Source organism: Toxotes jaculatrix, chromosome 14, assembly GCF_017976425.1.
Source record: "Toxotes jaculatrix isolate fToxJac2 chromosome 14, fToxJac2.pri, whole genome shotgun sequence".
NCBI lineage: Eukaryota > Metazoa > Chordata > Actinopteri > Toxotidae > Toxotes > Toxotes jaculatrix.
In genome coordinates, this window is record NC_054407.1 from 3,700,850 (window position 1) to 3,719,615 (window position 18,766).

At 41.4% G+C, this 18,766-nt stretch overlaps 1 protein-coding gene across 2 annotated transcripts; it reads right to left on the reverse strand.

Annotated features, from left to right (window-relative positions):
* Positions 1-849: 849 nt before the first annotated feature.
* Positions 850-17,848, reverse strand: LOC121192948 (polypyrimidine tract-binding protein 2-like). Of its 2 annotated transcripts, XM_041054989.1 has the most exons (17): positions 17,711-17,848; positions 15,131-15,152; positions 14,873-14,924; positions 14,452-14,615; positions 14,206-14,277; positions 14,026-14,097; positions 13,742-13,900; positions 13,344-13,454; positions 12,783-12,951; positions 9,319-9,396; positions 8,536-8,648; positions 6,190-6,223; positions 4,505-4,597; positions 4,305-4,421; positions 3,301-3,400; positions 3,120-3,197; positions 850-2,941 (listed from the first exon to the last, which is right to left on the reverse strand). In XM_041054989.1, the coding sequence occupies exons 1-17, from the start codon at positions 17,716-17,718 to the stop codon at positions 2,812-2,814; spliced, it is 1,572 nt and encodes a 523-aa protein (XP_040910923.1). In that variant the 5' UTR covers positions 17,719-17,848; the 3' UTR covers positions 850-2,811. The 2 variants fall into 2 exon arrangements, with proteins under 2 accessions (XP_040910923.1, XP_040910924.1); XM_041054990.1 differs by lacking the exon at positions 9,319-9,396.
* Positions 17,849-18,766: the final 918 nt, after the last annotated feature.

Here is an 18,766-nt window from a genome sequence, read left to right on the forward strand (position 1 = left end):
TTCTCCCTTGTGGATGATTTTTGGTTAATTAAAAGACTTTTAGTTCTCCCATTCTGCCTGTCTTGAGGGTTTTTGCGTTTGGGCCTAAGTCCTTGCCCCCCTGTGACAGTTTTTCCTGTCTTCAGTTGTCCAGTGTTGGTGAACCTGTGTCCACTGCAGCCTCAGATCTGTTCTTGGCTGACAGGACTGGAACCTGACGTGGTCTCTGCTGCTGTAGTCCATCCACCTCGAGGTTGAACATGTTGCTCATTCTGAGAAGCTTCTCTGTTCACCACAGTTGTACAAAGTGGTTACCTGAGTCAGCTCCAACTGGTTTGACCTCTGACCTCTGTCATCAACAAGGTGTTTCCGAGCTGCTGCTTCACTGGATGGTTTTTGTGTCTGGCTCCATTCTGAGTTAAACCGCAGAGACTGTTGTGAGTGAAAATCCCAGGAGATCAGCAGCTTCAGAAACACTCAAACCAACAAGTCTGACACCAACAACCACACCACGATCAAAGTCACTGAGATCACATTTTTTTGATGTTTGATGTGAACATGAACTGAAGCTCCTGACCTGTATCTGCATGATTCTACATTAATGCTGCCATTCTGTCTCTTCACTTTGATTTAACAAACAACTGCCTAACTAGTTAAACCAGCAAGGTTAGGAAGCATGTGCAGCCTTGTTAAGCTAAATAAATATGTCAGTTTGTGTGTCAGTGTACTGAGAGGGCGGTGACGATACCACTGACATGAAGTGACATGAAATTAACATGTCGGAAAACATATCTTTATGAAAGAAAACTTTTGAAAATGTCATAATTAAGAGTTTTAATCATTTATTATTGTACAAATTACTGTTTCCTTTATATATTTTTACAAAACTAACTTGAATTTATTTCAAAATGAGTCCAATTAATACTGAACAACCTGGACATCATACCTAGGAGCAGAAAAGAGCAGTTAATAAATCAGCATGTGCTCCTGTCCACACAGTGTCTGAACACACCGTCCGTTTTATATATCGTCTCAGAGGAAACGTAGAAAGAACAGAACAGCTAAAGGAGAGAAAGGTGAAGAGAAAAAAAGTGAGAGCAGAGAGACAGAGCTGAACAGAGTGAGAGAAGTTTATTGACAGGTTGACAGGTAAGACAGGTGAGAGCAGAGGTCTGAACCCAGCCCAAACACACACACACACACAAACACACACAATTTAACCTGGGCTCCTTGGTAGAAAAGACGTGTTTAATTTGTGCTAATCTGAAATCTTATGACAAAAAAATGAAAAAATGAAAAATAAAAACAGAGCTGAAGTACTTACAACAATCCTCTAAGAGAAGAACTATCCAAAAATAAACTCTGCAGCTGCAAGTAAGAACCGAGATGAGTAAAAAAAAAAAAGAAAAAATTAAATTAAATTAAAAAAAAAAGAAGAAACACTTTGGAGACAAACATTGACACAGTTCTCTGTGCATATCTGGCTGATAAATAAGCTCATGTTGTCAGACTGGGAAGATCTATTTAAAAAAAAAAAAAAACCAAAAGGATCAACAAACGTTACCTGTAAAATGAAGTGTTCAAAGACAGTCAACAGCAAAACCAGACCACAGACTAAAGGCGTATGTACTTTGGTCCCAACAGGTCTCCTCCCCAAAAATCAGAGACCAAGACCAGAATCACATGTTGAAACCTCGTCTAAACAGAAAGCGTTGACATGCAGCGGGATTTAAACAGGAACATTACAGACGCCACCTTTGGATCCTCAGTATTATTACAAAGTGTTACTGTCCATACATTCCAAGTAAAGGAAATCTGGGTGGGGGGTGGGGGGTGGGGGGTGGAGGGGGGGGGGTTTACTCACTTGTCCTTAAGAAGAATCATTAGCTTCAAATTATTATTCACATTTCACAGAATGCCTTTTATCATCACCCACAGAGCAGCTGGGATCAACTTCCTGCTCTTGATCCAATGGATGAACACCCTCAGTCAGTGATTGTTCACAAAAAAAAAAAATGTCCATTGAAATTGGAAACAGTTTGAGGGTTTCTGGGCACTGAAGTCGATTGTGTGTAGTGCAGCGCCGTGTTTGAAGCTGCGAGCTGTTTTACTGTAGGCTGTTAAAATCCCTACATAGTAACATTGGGTGCTGGTAATCATGTAAAACATATATTTACACTGCAGATGAGAGGAGAGAACAGAGCCCGCTCCTTAATGCTTGTAGCTTGGATGAAAAGTCCAAGTTTTTTTTTTTTGTGAATGCACCAAAGTGCACAAACAAACACGATGAGGTTTGAAGGAGGGAATCAGCACACCGAGGCTGTGTGTGTGTGTGTGTGTGTCACAAACTGCACTGTCCATAAGACATCTTCGAACCACAGGAAAGGAAAGAGGAGTCACGTGATTGCTGAAGAAAAGTGGTTAGAAGTGTTGGGAGATACCGCCACACAGAGCAGGAAGTGACTGTCTGAGTGACGCTGGTTTAAAATAAGAAATCGCTCTTTGTAGGAGGGGACTGTCATGTGGACAGGTGAGAGAGCAGGTCAGAGGTGAGCACCTGTAACCACACCCGACAGTGATGTCACGGCGTGCTGACAGACCCAGGAGTACACCTCTACATCACTGCAGACACTGAGCTGGTGTTTGACTTTGCAAACTGATTCTACTGGTTTACTTTGTTGAATTTGGATTTTTAACATTTGATCACATGATGTGTGATACTGTTACTACCTAATTTAAGGTTTGGGGAGAAAAAGAGAGGGTTGACAGAATAATGGTAGTGGCTTCCTCGCTCGTCGTGGATCTTCAGGTTTGGGAGTCGGGGGGTGAGGGTTAGATGGTGGACTTTGAAAAGGAAACTTTTAGATGGTGGTTCCCTCCCATGTCATAGTTGTGAAGATCCATCAGTGCTTTGATTGCCTCCTCTACTGACGACATCTGGATCAAGGCCATCTTACGGTCCCTGATGAAGAGAAGAGCCAAGAGTCAAACAGCTGAATTATTATGAAACGGAAACACAAAACTAGTTAATCCTGGGAAGCTCAACCCAGAGCAGAATGAGCCACTAATCTTGCATGTACAAAGTACAGAGGATATTTCTGATGTAGACAGTTGTAGCGTCTCATTGAATCCTTTCTTACTGGAAGAACTTGAAGGCCTTGACGCTTCCTCCGCTGTTCGAGAACAGGAGGCGTAGATCATCCTCTCCAACGCCGTCCCTGGGGAACGGAAAACATGAAAAGGCCGCTACGCTAATTAAACTATTCGCCTGACAGACACAAAGAGGAAGTAATGTGACTAATCCGTGGAGTGCTGTCCTACCGGATATTGGAGAGATGAAGTGTTGCAGAGGGAGGAAAGATGTTCTGGAAGTTCTTGGATCCAGGCTTCTTAAAGCGATGGAGCGGAGACCCAGAGAAATCTGTCCAACAAGAACCAAATGTTGATGTAATGACAATAATGTTGGCTAAAACATTATTGTTGGTATTATTCATTATTATTATTACTGTTATTAGAACATAATGCTGTATATTACTGCTTTAACCAAACCTGTAAAGATTCAGAACACATAAATGAACCTGGGCTGAGAGGAACCTCATTCCACACATTCTTCTTTTCAAAAACTGGGGCCTATATTACCCATAATGCACCACAACCGCCAACATTTGGGTGTGTTATGCTAGCAGTAGTTATTGTAGCCTCATGACGACTGGGCTACAGAGGTCTGCTAAGCTCACAGACCTGTGGCTCAGCCATTTTAACACAGCCCCAAATTCCAAGGGTTCAAATTCACTGTTCCTCAGGCAGCTGAGTGTTGTTTTACGCACTGGCTCTCATGCACAGAGAGCTCGCACGTGACTCCGAGCCGACTGAGGGCGGAGAGCTGCCATTTAAGACTGTGAGGCAGAGCCGTCTGTCAATATGAGGAGCGCACACGTGGCCATGCAAGGGAAGAAGAAAATAACGAGGCTCAAAAAGAAAAAAAAAATCTATCAGAGAGATGTCAAAAGTGGGTCTAAAAAGGCAGGTGAGCACAGGAAAACTAGAAAAGCGACCTGGGAGACAACGTGGATGAAAATCATTAGCAAAGGATTTTTCCACTAACTATTAAACTTCACATGTAAATGTCCAATTACTTTGAAACCCCTAACCTTTGGCCACTGTGTGTTTAAAGAGCTGTATCTGCTGCACAGGTCTTTCTGTTCCTTTCTGACACCATAAGTTACTGACTTAACAATTCATCTGGCACCATCACAACTTAACGCACAATAAGCATTTACAAAGATATGGACAGGTTCGCCTCCAGAGTGCAGATGTCCTCTCACCTTTAGTTAGCAGTTGGTCGTCCAGTCCTTCTCTGGGCAAAGCCACAGTTTGGTGCTTTGACAGCGTCACTCTCATCACTTTACCAAACACCTTTTGACCATTCAAGTGGCTCATAGCTACAAAAACAAGGGAAACATGAGCCTGACAGAACTGCAACCGTGAGACCGTCTGTTGGTTACTACGAACATTCAGAACTCACCCAGCTGGGCCTGGTTGCCATCCGACAGTTGGATCAGAGCGCTGTCCTTTTTGTTGTAGAGGATCTTCACCCTCTGGACATCACCATAGACTCCTGAAGGTAGAGAGAGAGAGAGAGAGAGAGAGAGAGAGAGAGAGAGAGAGAGAGAGAGAGGCAGACCGAGAGAGGGAGAGAGCGAGCAAGAGAGAGCAGGGTAGAGCAGAAGATGAGGAGGAGGAGGAGGAGGACAGAACAGACAGAGCAGGAGAGATGAAGCCGACGAAGATAAAAAAAAAAAAGGAGAGGTGTGAAGGATGGAAGGAATAAAGTTAGTGCCAGAAAGACAAATGAAAAGAAAAAGTGGACTCTTCCGATTTGACTTGACCTCTAGAAACTCAGTGAAAAGCTTCTGTGTAACCAAGTGGTCAGACGCCTCAGCTGAGCTGTACACACCTGAACGTGTTTGGCCCCTGGCTGACTGGTTAATGTGTGGACTGATCAGCACGTGGACGATTCAGAAACTCAGCTTGATTCGATGAATAACAATGTAAAATTAGAAGTGGACAGTGTGAAAGAAAAGACGTCTACTAAACCTTTACAAAGATATGGACCGAACTAGGACAAAACACAAATGTTAGATATCTTTAGTCTCTGTGGACGTCCTGGAGTAGCTAAAACTGGTCCAATAAGTGTCAGGACAGATGTCTGGGCTGGTCGATGGTCTAATGTGACCCTTATGTCTAACTGCAGTGACTGAGAGGCAGGTCGTCCCAACTGGAAAGACGTAGAATAACATGAACAGGTGTGACAGTGTGACTGCACTCGATTAATACAAAATCTAGAGAAAGAGGCAAAAAGAAAGGAAGAGATGCAGAGGGTTTAAAAGCTAGAACGAGTCTCAGGGAGAACACTGGAATGTCCTGATCAGCTTAACTGTTATTATGGTGAGAACATAAACACACACATAATCCTCCTGACCCTGGTGGACTGGAGGCTCCGGTCTTCTACAAAAAAACCAAAAAAACCAAACACAATTTAACAGACACTATCCTGGTAATAGACAGACCGGACGGTCCACTCGCAGAACAGAGGGACGCTGGAGAATCGTCTTTCTTTCTATAATAATCTGTGGCCAAGTGGAGCGACTGGCTCGCAGAGAGAATTATTTATAAGATTTATCCAAATGAAAATATTTCATAGATTATTTTGCTAATAAAAAAAAAAAGGACCACAACGAGGGATGGAAGGTTTGTTTACTGGATGGGGCATTTTGACAACTGGCTAACAGACTGAATATGGAACCCAGTGTAGGAACCAACCCCTTCCTCCTCCTCCCCTTCTTCCTCCTCCTCCTCCCCCTCCATCATTTTTTCTGTGCTGTCTAATGAATTCTGTTGCAATGCTAATTATTGTTACTGCAAACTGTTTGCTGCTGTTTCACAGAAACACTTGAATGATTTTGGCGTCTTTGTTCTCATCAGTTAAGAGATAAGCTGACCAAACACACACTCTCTCAGACTCACTCTGTCTTTAATGTAGAGACAGAAGCAGATTTGAACTCTGTGGTGTACAATATGACAGAGGAAGGCTTGGAGACACAGAAAGATACAGAGGAACAAGCGTGTCCACGACATCACTGAAGAAAGTGAACAAAATCGGATTAACAGAGAGAGATATACAGATAGAATAGTAGAGGTTGAACATACCGAAGAGGGTAAAGAGACTTTGAGGCGTGACCATCTTTAGAGAGAGAGACCGCAGAGCAGAGGACAGGAAGAGGAGGAGCAGAGGAGGAGGAAGAAGGAGAGACGAAGGTAGAGATCAGACCCGCCCAGCGTTGGACGAGGGGGGAGGTGGTGGTTTCCATGATGATGAGGAGTGGAGCAAAGATGGAGGGAATGGGGGAGGAGGAGGAGGGGGGGGGGGGTGGGGTGGGGGGGCCGAGGTTGGAGGGGGTTTGGATCAAAACGGCAAAGCCAAAGTCGGGTTAGGCCAGAATAAGAAAAGTGAGGAGGGAACAGAGGAAAAGGAGATGAAAGGAAAACATACATAAGAGGGGGAGGGTTTCAGGAGAGGTAAATGTGTGTGTGGGGGAGGGGGGGGGGGGGGGGGCAGAGGAGGGAGGAAAGGAGGGGAGGGGGGGGAGGGAGAAAGGAGGAGAGGAGGACAAAAACCAAAGCAGAGGTCAGTAAACAGAGCATCAGTGGGACATCAACGGAGTCTGAATGATTGCTGGTTTGTTTCCAAACACACACACACACACACACACACACACACACACACACACACACACACACACACACACACACACACACACACACACACACACACACACACACCCTCTCTCCCTGCTGGATGCATTCATCAGTGAGGAAAATGAAAGATGGGAGGGAGGTAGAAAATAACACATTAAGGAATGAATGGATGAATACATCAAAAAAAAAAAAAATTAAACAGGTGAATGAGAGACTGAGTGGCAGGAGATATCGAACCAGTAGGGGGCAGTACCATGAAGCGAGTGGCCAATCGGATCACATGTAACTGGAGGTAAATGTTGGCAGGATAAGAGTCTCTGACCGGCAGAACAGACTAACACAGTTACATGCAGAGGAACTGTACATGTAGAGTGCAACTTCAATCTGATTGCTTTAGTGGAAAAAAGTAAGAAAATCCTCAAACACAATTGACAACAATCTTAATAATGGAAGACGAGTCAATCGGAACAGCAGGATGTCCAACATCCCACGAGACCTGCGTCGTCATGGCATAAAGCAATCACCTTTGAATGGGACATTCAAAATCTAAATCTGGAGTGTGTCACTGCCACACATGAACTAAACTAACCAAACTAATCTGCTGCTCTCGTCCAGCGCCGTTGCAGCTGTGCTCTAAATAAACGGCGTTAAAATGTTTCAGCCGGGTCTTTCTCAGACTGGATTTAAATTTTAAGACGAGTTTTTTTTTCTGTGCTTGGGGTTTTACTGCTAAGCTACCTGAAAACAGGGCTCTGTAACGTGCCACAGATGTTAGCCTTCCCACCTGACGACACAGCTGAGAGAGGACGAACAAGGAACTGGAAAAACCAACCTTGGATTCAACACTCACAAAATGAAAAGCTGCCACACCACAGTCAACCACTACCTAGCCTCTGGACCGTGCTGGCAAGCTGATGGGTCACCACAGAGGACTGTATAGTGTTACCAAACCAAGCCAGGACACAGCTGCTGCACCAAGACTTTACCAGGAGGGGGGGCAGAAGTGTGAAAACCACCACTCCACTGTGGAGTCCCTCTCAACAGGGGGACATGAGAGGGACAAAGACAGACAGAGAGAGAAGGGCTCTGATAGAGAGATGGAACATACAGGTAACAGGTAGGATCAGAGATACAGATGACAGAGTAGGCACATGTTCACAATTAGAGAATTAACTGAAAATTGACAGAAGAAACAGAAATCAAAGATAATCAAAGTATACAGTTATATGTAAGTTTGGCCACCGTGGGCAAATTACATACAGTGGGCTTCAAAGGTCCGAGGACAGACTTTTGGACCTCACTGTATTTTGGAGGTGAAAAGAAATAGATGCAAGTCCTGTAGCAAACAGATAGTAAAAATGCTCCTTTTTTTCTCAAATATTAACTCACTGTTTCTTTTTATTCTGTGAAACAAAGAATGACAGAAGTATCACCCTGTTCCGTCTGAACTCGGTTACCCGTCCTTTGGCAGATGTAATGCTTGGAAACACTATTATGTGATTATAATTTCAGTATTATTCTCTGAGTCTCGAGGACCCACAGTCACACGGTGACTTGAATCCATCTTAAATGATATTAGATGGCCTTCACCTTGGTGGAAGATGCATGATAAATCATGCTGCAGAGCAGGCTAAAGCACACATTCAACCACACATCCACACGTAAACTCACACTTACTGTCAGTTACTCAAGAAACTCATTCAGCTGTGTCTGCTCAATAGCTGAAATGAGTTACTCAAAGCAGAGCGTGTAAATGTTCGTTCGTTCACAGCTAAGCTGTATTTGCGGATCGTGTACCTCTTCATTTAGGTTGGATGCCAACAGGACTCCTGACACTCCGGACCCAGACAGAGCAACGCGACCTGCAGCTGCTGCCGCTGCTGCCGCAGCACTCAGAGGACTGATGGCTCCTGTTAGGACAACACAAGACAAGAAACCAATCAGCATGGAACACGAAATACAGCTGCAGGAAACTAGATGAGCAAAAGTTAAAACTACGGCAGCAAAAACACCAACGCCCAACAAATGTAGAGAGTAAAAGCTGTGGTGAAATTATATATATGACTGTTTATATTTCTCTGCAGAAGGACAGAACACCAAAAGACATTTTAAGACTGAAAGAAAAGTGAATTTAAGGTAGAAAAAGCAATGTGGAATGACCTTGAAATTAAAAAAAGAAGCTGGTTAAATGGTAACCGAGGAACCTAAGTTTTAACTAAGGTTCACAGGATTGTGAAGACATGAACAGACACATATCAGCTGGAACTGTTCATAGCTGCTTTTTGGTCAATATTAAGGACTCTTCCAACTGTACCACTGTTAATCAAGGTATCTTATAATTCATTTAGGCTGATGACTTCCACAGACAAGCAGTAAAATATACAATAACTATGTCAGTATCATGAAAATGATACAGCTGTCATATCAACTAGTACGGCCACTGACAGAAAACCTTTCCAGCCCTGGAGCATTCACACAACCAGAGCAGGACATGAGAGACAGGACAGCAGCAGGACAGAGAATAGCAAAGACAGAATGATGGAAAAACAGAATTACAAAAAAAAAAGAAAAGATAGGTACCTCCACCCTGCGAGAGGGAGAGAGAAGATGAGTAACCTCCTCCACTAGAGTAGGAAGCTAGCGCTCCAGATGGGGTACCTACAAGACAATGACAACTAGATTGATACCACATAATACTTATCTAACCTCACACTAAAGAACACAGTTATCACAAGAAACCAAATCAACCTAAGTCAATAAATTATTAAGATATCAGTATTATATTGCAATGAGAAAATATTGTCATTACATCAAATATCTGAGACCACAAATACCCCCTCTATTGTGCTGTTTAATTTAATTTTTGCCAATTTAAACATTTTTTAAATCAATTTAAAATTACATCTACAACACATCTAGTTTACAAAACATACTAAGGATGAATTAAAGAAAAGCAAAACTAAACATTAGCACTGAATGATTGTTCAGTGGCTGAAAATGTCCATCTAAGTTCCCACACAAGTGTTTCACAAAGCAGGTACATATTATTATTATTTTATTTTATTTTATTTTTTTTGCAAGAGGAAGCGTTGCAGGACTGTCTGGTTTCACTGAGATGAGGAGCTGTTCTTCTTCACTGACTTCACTGAATGGGGACAGGGCCACAACTACAGAGAAACTGTCCATTTCAGTTACATGTGGAAAACCATGTGAACTCTGCTGAAATTGTTACAGAAACAAAAATAAATAATTATGTCATTTAACATCATTTTAACTCCTATTGCAGTGATAATAATAATAATAATAATAATAATAATAATAATAATATAACAGAGTCTCAAGGTCAGGTTATATCAGTCTTCACAGAGCAATAGACAACCTCTCTGGAGTTGACCTGCATCGCAGTAAATTAACATAATACTTTCATATGTATGTTATATGTGTACAATGCTGCACACAGAGCTATTGACGTCATCCACTCTGTTACTGTGTGACTGGACAAGACTAAGTTTCCCACGTTCTCTCTCAGTTTGTGCACAGCATTACAAGAAGATTCGTTACCTGAAGATTCTACCTCACACATTCATTTTTGTCCATTTGCATTTTATATTTTTCTTATTCACTGTGTTTTTATCATTATTACTATTTATAGCAGTTATTACTTTTTACTTATTACTTCCTCTTTCCAAACTGTGTGCTGCACAGTTGTAACAAAGCAATTTCCCTTCAATGTAAATGCTAGGAGAAGCTGCCAGTCTTGTCTATAATTGTCTTGTTTATTATTACAATTAGAGCTGAAATGATGGGTCGATTGATCAAGTAGCTGATTGACAGAGTAATAATTAGCAACTATTGTGATGACTGATTTATTAACAACACAAAATTCCAGATATTTGTGAACTTCACCCTCTAAAAAGAGAAGATTAGCCACTTTTCTTTGTCATACACCACTGTAAGCTGAATATTTTTAAGTTTTGGGTTTTGTAGTAATTTTAGTTGGACGCTGGATGTTTTTCCATAAACGAAACAACTGACTAATTGAGAAAATAAATCAGCCGATTAATCAATGTTCCGCCCTGCCGGGTTTGGTCGTTGTTTGTAGTCGGACCTGTATCGGCGACGCACCAGTTTCAGGAAGTAGCGTAAGGAACGGGTACGAAAATAACTCCACTATGGACCTTGGTTAAATCTCTCTGTAAGTCTGTAAGTAAAGACGAATTGAATATACTCTTTTATCTTGGTGTAACTTGTTTGGTATATTTTATCACGTTTGCATCTCGTGTTTGGCTGAGTTATGCTCGCTAGTTTCATACACTGACGTAAATAATTCCTTTGCAAAGTGACGCGACGTTTTAGACTGTCCGCCAGAGGGCGACATTTTATGTCTCCGGCTGCTCCGTCGGTTTTGTTTGTGTGCATCTGTTTTATTTCATTTGCGTACCATAATGTTAATATGTTGGAAATGTACCGCGAGGGCAGAATAATCGATAATGCACATCACTGCAGAGGAAGAAACTAATTTCTAAGGGAAGCATCAGAGTCTAAATAAAAAGGGATGTGGTCCACTGAACCGAGGCAATTTCTCTGTGCATCAGTGAGGAGTACATCAGGGTAGTTACAGCACATCTACCACATAATGGAAGGGTCCACAGTGGAACACCCAGTTAGAGGAACATTGCTGCATGTTATAACGCTCTCTGTCCCCAAAAGGAGTAAATATCATTGCAGATTATTGACATCCCTTCACTGCAAGACACTGGGTAGAAAGTCTAGTCTGTGTTGTTACCCCCATAGGACACTGGCAGCCTGCCACCTCTGTAATTTCATGCTGTAGTATCACCTTGAATGGACCTGCTTTGTAGAAAGGAATGAATATACTTGTTTATAGCATAAACTGTGTGCTGTGTTTTGACACCATAACCGACCCACAGTCACACCGTGATTTAAAAAAAAAAAAAGGCAGTAACAAAGATGTTGGTGGCTGGAACAGATAGAAGGTAAAGATGAAAAGATGAATAAATAGAGGAGAGCAGTGAAATTCTTTTCTCTTTGCTTTTGCCTCAAACCCCCCCTTGTTAACCTGCCCTAATGCCACTGATCCACAACTTCATCGCACAATAACAACGTTTCTTAGGTAAGTAAAGGAGGTGCACACTAACAACCTGCTGCTAACTTCCTGTTTGCTGACCCAGTGGAGGAGAGAAGGGAGGAACAGAGAGAAAGCGAGAATAAAGAATAAAATCTAATGAACAGGAATGAATGGCGTTCATTCAGAAGTTGTCTGTTGCTTTTGTGATAAAATAATTGTATCGGTACACATGGAGCATTGGGTTTACCACTTGTTACCTGGTGGGTGGTTCAGAATCACCCTGAAGACAAGACAGTATTTAACTGACTGACCTGACTGATGTTTTAAGACAGACTTAAAATATGTGAACTTGTCCTTTAAGAGTAAATATTTTGAATCTGAAAAATGGCACAGAGAGGAAAGGACTAACAAGTTATTAGTTAAGAAACAGAGACACCAACATCTTTGCAGTACTGCATAATGCCAGAAAACATGACCATGAAAGATTACATTGCAGTATCACCCAGCATGAGCATCATTTACTCATTCAGTTTCGATCCAGTCATTTTATATATACAGTGCATCCCAAAAGTGTGCATCTAAAGGAGTCCTGCTCAGTCTTAACTTACTTTTTGGCTGATGCTTCATTAAATAAGGTTCTATGATCAACACCTTGCTGTCAAGTTTGATGTGCATTGAACAGGGTTTCAATGTGTTACCTGGGGACAGCTGACTTTTTAACCTTATATCACAGACTGGAGGGATAACTGTCTTGTTTACTGTGTCATCTTGGCCTTTGACTGAGACACGACTGAGCTGCAGAATTGGCCAAAAAAAAAAAAAACATGACCCTGAAGGAGGTCATCATTTCAGTGCATGACTGGAGCCACAGCTGGAACAGTAAAGTATTATGGATGCTCTGGAAGGAGATATGAATGAATGTGGTGTAGGTAGTTCAAGGCAGAGGTGTATTTACCCAGTAAAGAATGATCCTTGTTGGTTGCCTCTCCGTCTCCAGTAGGAAGGTCAGGTCTGGTGTAATCTCGACTCTTATCATTGTTGTATTTGACGTTGAGGTTGACCAGTTTACTGAAGTCTATCCGCAGAGTACAGCATGAATTATAGATGTTCTGTCCATCCAAAGACTGGTGTGAAGGAGTGAAAGAGGAAGAAAGAATTATAATGTGTTATCATAGCAGTGTTTTTTTTTATATTGACTTTTTTTTTTTTTTTTCCCCACCAGGCACAGCCTGACTGATTTCTTTTAGGTCAATGCTGATATTTATATTTAGGAGAATCTTGATAAGAATCCCTTGGATTCCTTTTTAAACAGCTGTGACTATGATAAATACTCAGCACAACACTTTACAGTTATAAAAAGGCCAGGCCAGTATACAGAACAGAAAGGTGACATGTTAAGTCTAATTTGAACGTCATACACAAATGCACACACGTGCACACAGTTGAAACCTCATGCAGTCGGAACTGTTTAAGACTGGTTTCAGATATAACTGCCATCACTTTCATATGATCCTACCAGTTTAGCCTGCTGAGCATTGACAGGGTCACTGAACTGCAGAAGAGCCTGAAACTGGTTGTTCTTGGTGAAGGTTATTATCTTCATCACGGTTCCAAACTTGCTGAAGATCTGCAAGAGTCAAATAGTTCATGGAGAATAACACAGAAACTTGGTCAAGCTTGATCTGAATAACAAATTTGTCCAACTGAACTGTTAACACTGTAGTTTAAAGCTGTGAGTTGGGTCGGCATTTCTAACAGATGCACCAAGGGGGATTTGGGTGGGGCCGGGATGTCTTTTTAATTTCATTTTTATAGACAACTTTATAGTAAAGCAGAGGAAAATGATAAACCAGTCAAACTTGGCTATGGGGCTGTGTGCACCAATCTGACTGGTGAATTTCTGTGAAGTTTTACCTGTTGTAGAACGTCCAGCGTCACAGGATAAAACATGTTATCAATAATAATTCGCAGGACTGGGCTGGGGGGCGGAGCCAGGTCCAGAACTCCTGGGTCAGAAGAGGGAGAGCTTCCATCCTGAACTGCTGACACCGCCTGCAGCACAGCCTGGGCTCTCTGGGTGGAAAGACAAGAATATGGACACATGGTGAGGAAAAGGCATCAAACTCCTACACCAATCAAACCATCCGGTTTGGTTGAAACATAGTGTTAAGGGCACACGTATATATCTGTGTGTATACCTGGTTCAGAGCGGAGTCTGTTTTCAGTTCCTTGTGGTTGGAGTACTGGATGAAGACAGGTGTGTTCCTGACCTAAACAGAATAAGATCCATATAATAAACACTTCAGCTAGCATCGCTTCCAATTAAACAGAAAATAATGATAAAGTGCAACATGGATGAACACCGCTCCATTTCAGACCTGTGGTGTGACAGCTGTGTAGTAGTTCACCATCGTGATTGCTGCTTCCTCTGTACCCAACTCCAGAAACGCCTGGAAAAGCACAGTAATATAGCATTTAAAAAAAAAAGTTCAACTGAATAAAAGTTAGTGTCACATTGTCCAGGAGGAGATTTGTTTTTGTTTTTAAGTGTTGTTGTGATTGCTAGGTTATGTTATTCTATCACTTTCACCCCAAAGCACTGGCTGACATTTATTACAGCTTACCTGGTTTTTCCCCTTGAGCATCAGTATGTTGGTGACCTTTCCAAAGGGCAGCCCCAAAGCAATGACTTCAGTCTCTGACACTTCATTGGGAAGTTTCCTGATGTGGAGAACTCTGGAGGGAGGTGATTCATCCAGACGCTGTTTCTTACTGTCACTGCCATTCGCTGAACGTGGACACACACACACACACACATTCAGTAACTTCAAATTCTGATTCTGGTTATTCAGCTCCTGATATAAGTGACATCTTCCAGGTTTCTGAAAATCTGTGCAGGCGTTTCAAAAGCTATGAGGGTCACGTGTTACCATGACCCGACTTCCTGTCCACTTACTTTCCATTTACTATTGATATTATGGATTAGTGTCTGAAATGATGGTGGGTTGTGTTTGCTGTTCCCATCAGGATTAAGGTCGATCTTACCGGTCATAGAGTTGGGGCTGCTACCATACATGTTGAGCTCATCTGAGCCTCTCTGGAAAGTTAAGAAAACAAAACAGACACAGAAATTAAACTTTCATTTACATCTCAATTTCAAACTAATTCTAAAACTGTCAGTATAATACATACATCCAACAGACCTATCCTAAAATACAACAATTGTACATCCAGCCTATTTTAGACAAAATCCCATGCAAATGTATGTGTTCATGTGAAATTCGTAAATAAGAGACAGCTTGCCTTCACACCAACCGCGACATCTCTGCCAATGGATACAATGCAGGGAGGGAAAAAAAAGAGAAAATAATGTTATTTCAAATTTTCAAGAAAATGTAACTTTAACTCAGAAGGGAAGGGGAATTAGTGAAAGTATGAACTAGATAAAAATGCTGCACACTAGTGTAACTAGTCAGATAAAGTTTAAATAAAAATCATGCAAAATAGCCGTTTAAATGTTAATTTTTCCAGACTCCTGGTTATTTATGTGCAGGGAAGCAGATACGGCCCTTTAACAGTTCTATAGGTTCAAGAATTGAGCAATGACTGAATTACTTCAGCACATGGATATTTGTTTACTTATCCCATATCTGCATCGTCCTGGTGTTGCCCACAGCTATGGGGTGAAATTTGTCTGTTAAAAAATATGCAACGAAACATGGATTTGCAAACCAGTCAACATAAACTGCAGCCGAAAATTACTGTCATTCAAAAATATGAGAAAGACCTGTAATGTGACAAAGAAATGCCATTTGCATCTACACAGACTTAAGCTGCAGGTGTTGCAACAAACATGCAAGAGGACAGATCAGTCGCTAGGCAGCTAGAGGTAGATGTGGGTGTAGTGGAGCATCATGGTGGGGAGCAGAGTGACCTCCAGCCTTCATAGCTGGTTGATATAACAAGGGCAAGACAGCCTGAGCTTTACCAAGAGCAGAGTGGACCAGTGGCCCCCTCCCAGCGTAGCCATTTATTTAGACGTGGAAAAGATAGGATGATCAGTGGAGGTAACATAAAGTGTGTGTGGTTGTAGTATAAGAATTAAAGTTAAATAAAAGCAATTCCTGTTTGGTCTCAGGGGTTGAGGGTGCTTCTGTGCTTCAGTCCCACCTGTGAGTACAGAAAATGCTTGTTCCTCTCTGTTCAGTTTGCATAGTATTCATTCTGTTAAGGTAAGACTGAAGTTTGATGATAAATTATGTGGAGACAATTCTTCTATTTATTGCGTGACTTACATTTAGTTTGCATCATGGCAAAAAGGAATTCATGTGTTCATGTGTTATGCAATGATCTTCCAACACAGTGTGGCTTCATGTAGCTAAGTTTGCTGACACTGCGAGTGGAAAAGATTATAGCTTTCTGCACCTGGTATGGGAATTTTCCTTCCTGCACAGAAACTCATTATTTGTTATCTGCACACGAGACTCATTATTTTGTTATAATAAGTAGAGAGACTTTCCTGAAAAACAAGCCCTGATACCATAATCCAGACTGTACCAGCTGAAAGCCATGGTCTGTTCTGCCAGCACTCTGCACCTCTCACATGAAAGTGAAAATGAAGATTAGATAACTGTTATCTACTCCCACCACCTGTTATTTTTAATGAGGAAATACGTACGGTGACTAAAGAAACATAACTGACCTTGTGAATGGAACTTGCTATGTATAACTCGGTGGTTGGCTGGTGGGTGCAGAGGACATTACATCGGCCATTCTGTGCACATCCTTGATATTTATCATTGGCAAATCATGCAGGGATCAGTAAATATGCTAAGAAACCAGAAACCGATATGGCGATCGCAGTACAACTCAGAAGTCAGAGGACTACAGTCTCACACAGAGAGAATCCCTGGAACATTTATCCGTTTACCGTAATGACCAAACTCAGAAAAACAGAGAAGCGCAAAGATAAACTGAGAAACACAAAGTGAAAACTATGACTCAATTATGTTGGCTGGTTTGCAATTTCACATTTTCTTTGAGCTTTTAGTTGACAAATTTGACCCCATAAACAACTAATAACAAAGTTGTAACACACAGAAACGTTTTCATGAATTTGCTTGAAGATGCTGCTGCTATCAAACACCACTATGGAAGCTAACCTGTTTAAACATCTTCAAAATCAGTGGAGATCAAATATATTCTATTTTAAACGTCGCTGCGTAAATGTTAGAATTCAGTTATTATGCAGCTATTATTTTTTAATGCTGCTGTTGCACATGTTCTCATAATGTAATGCAGCTAACGCTATAACACAGTAATGACAGGTTGTATGTAGCATGCATTAGCTTCATAGCTTCAGACAAAGGATCCTTACGAACTGACAGGTCCTCCTACCACGTCGGCTACGACATGGTTCATTTATAACCCACAAGGCTAACAGCTTGTTACACTAATAATAACCAACAAAACTGTCCCCATTTACCATGCAAGCATTTAACGCACACATTAAACTCTTATCGGTAGCTACTAGTTTAATCTAACGTTAGCTAACGTTAACATACATGTAACGCATGTAGTAGGTGATACTATGCTAAACTGCAATGTTACTTTCTGCCACCGAGCTTGTGATGCATAGAATATGATCTCGAGTCACGTTCTTCTATAAATGTACACGTCCCTACAATACAACAATAAAGTACCACGTTTGACTGGGACTTGGTACAGTTAGGTAGCTAACGGCTGTATTATAAGGATCGCAGCTGAGCTAACAGTTAGCATATCTTAAACTGACTACGGGAGAAGGATCAGTCTGTCTCTGTCAATATGCACCGCTGTAGAAAGGGCAGCCAGAAGCATTAGCTGTAACGTGAACACATTTACCCGTCCATTGCAGCTCTTTGTCCTCTTCTATCTGTCTGTTGATATTTCAGCCCACTTCGATGCCTGGACAGTATGAGCAAAATGGGCGTTCTTCTTCTTGCCTATTAATGGCTACGGACAGCTAACAGTAGCGTTTGGTACATTACCGCCACATTCTGCTTAGGAGGTTAGCTGCTTCTTCTTCTTCTTCTTCTTCTTCGAGGTTTTACGGCAGTTGGGATCCATAACGTTGCATTACTTCAATCTTTAAGCACAAGTACTGAACAAAACTGAATTTGCAGTATATAATTTCCGTGTGTGTGTGTGTGTGTATATATATATATATGATAGATTGTTATATGATCATTTGACACGTTCTGCAAAAAAATGACATTTTGGTAATAATACTGTAATGATAATTCTTCCATCACTGTCTGTGAGTGGTGCGCATCCTTCAGACCGTCAGTTCACTTTGGAAAGTGTGTGAGTTTCCTCACAGTTTGATCCAAGATGTCTATGATATGTGACAGGACATACAAAGGAAATATTAAACAATAAACTTGCTTAAAGCAGATTTCTTAATGTCACTTCCAATGGTGTAATGATTAAAGGCCACACTTCAGGAAACTACTTAGATGGATTACTAGATCAGCACTGGTCACTCTGTTGTTCAAAATGAGTCAAATCCCTGTTATAGCTTTTAAATAAAATGTTTCTTAATGTTAGATTGTATAAAAGAAAGATCATTTGTTTTATCTTTGATTGTAATTCAAGAACCCATGTATGTATAGGGAATTTGAAATCACTACAGTGCTAACAACCTTAAGTATCTTGCAGTAGATCATTTATACAGTAAATGCCTATATGGCCAGGAGCCATACTAGAGGGTGGTAGAGATCATTGTGTTTATGATATGAGACATAGTATTCTGATGAATATATGGAAAAGTGCGGTATGTGTGGGATGATTTTATGGATGGAATAAAACATGTCCCTACAAAACCTGAGACATGTCCTGCTGCTGAACCCCTGCTCCTACTTGCATCTGATCACTACAATAATTAGTTGTTAGTTTACT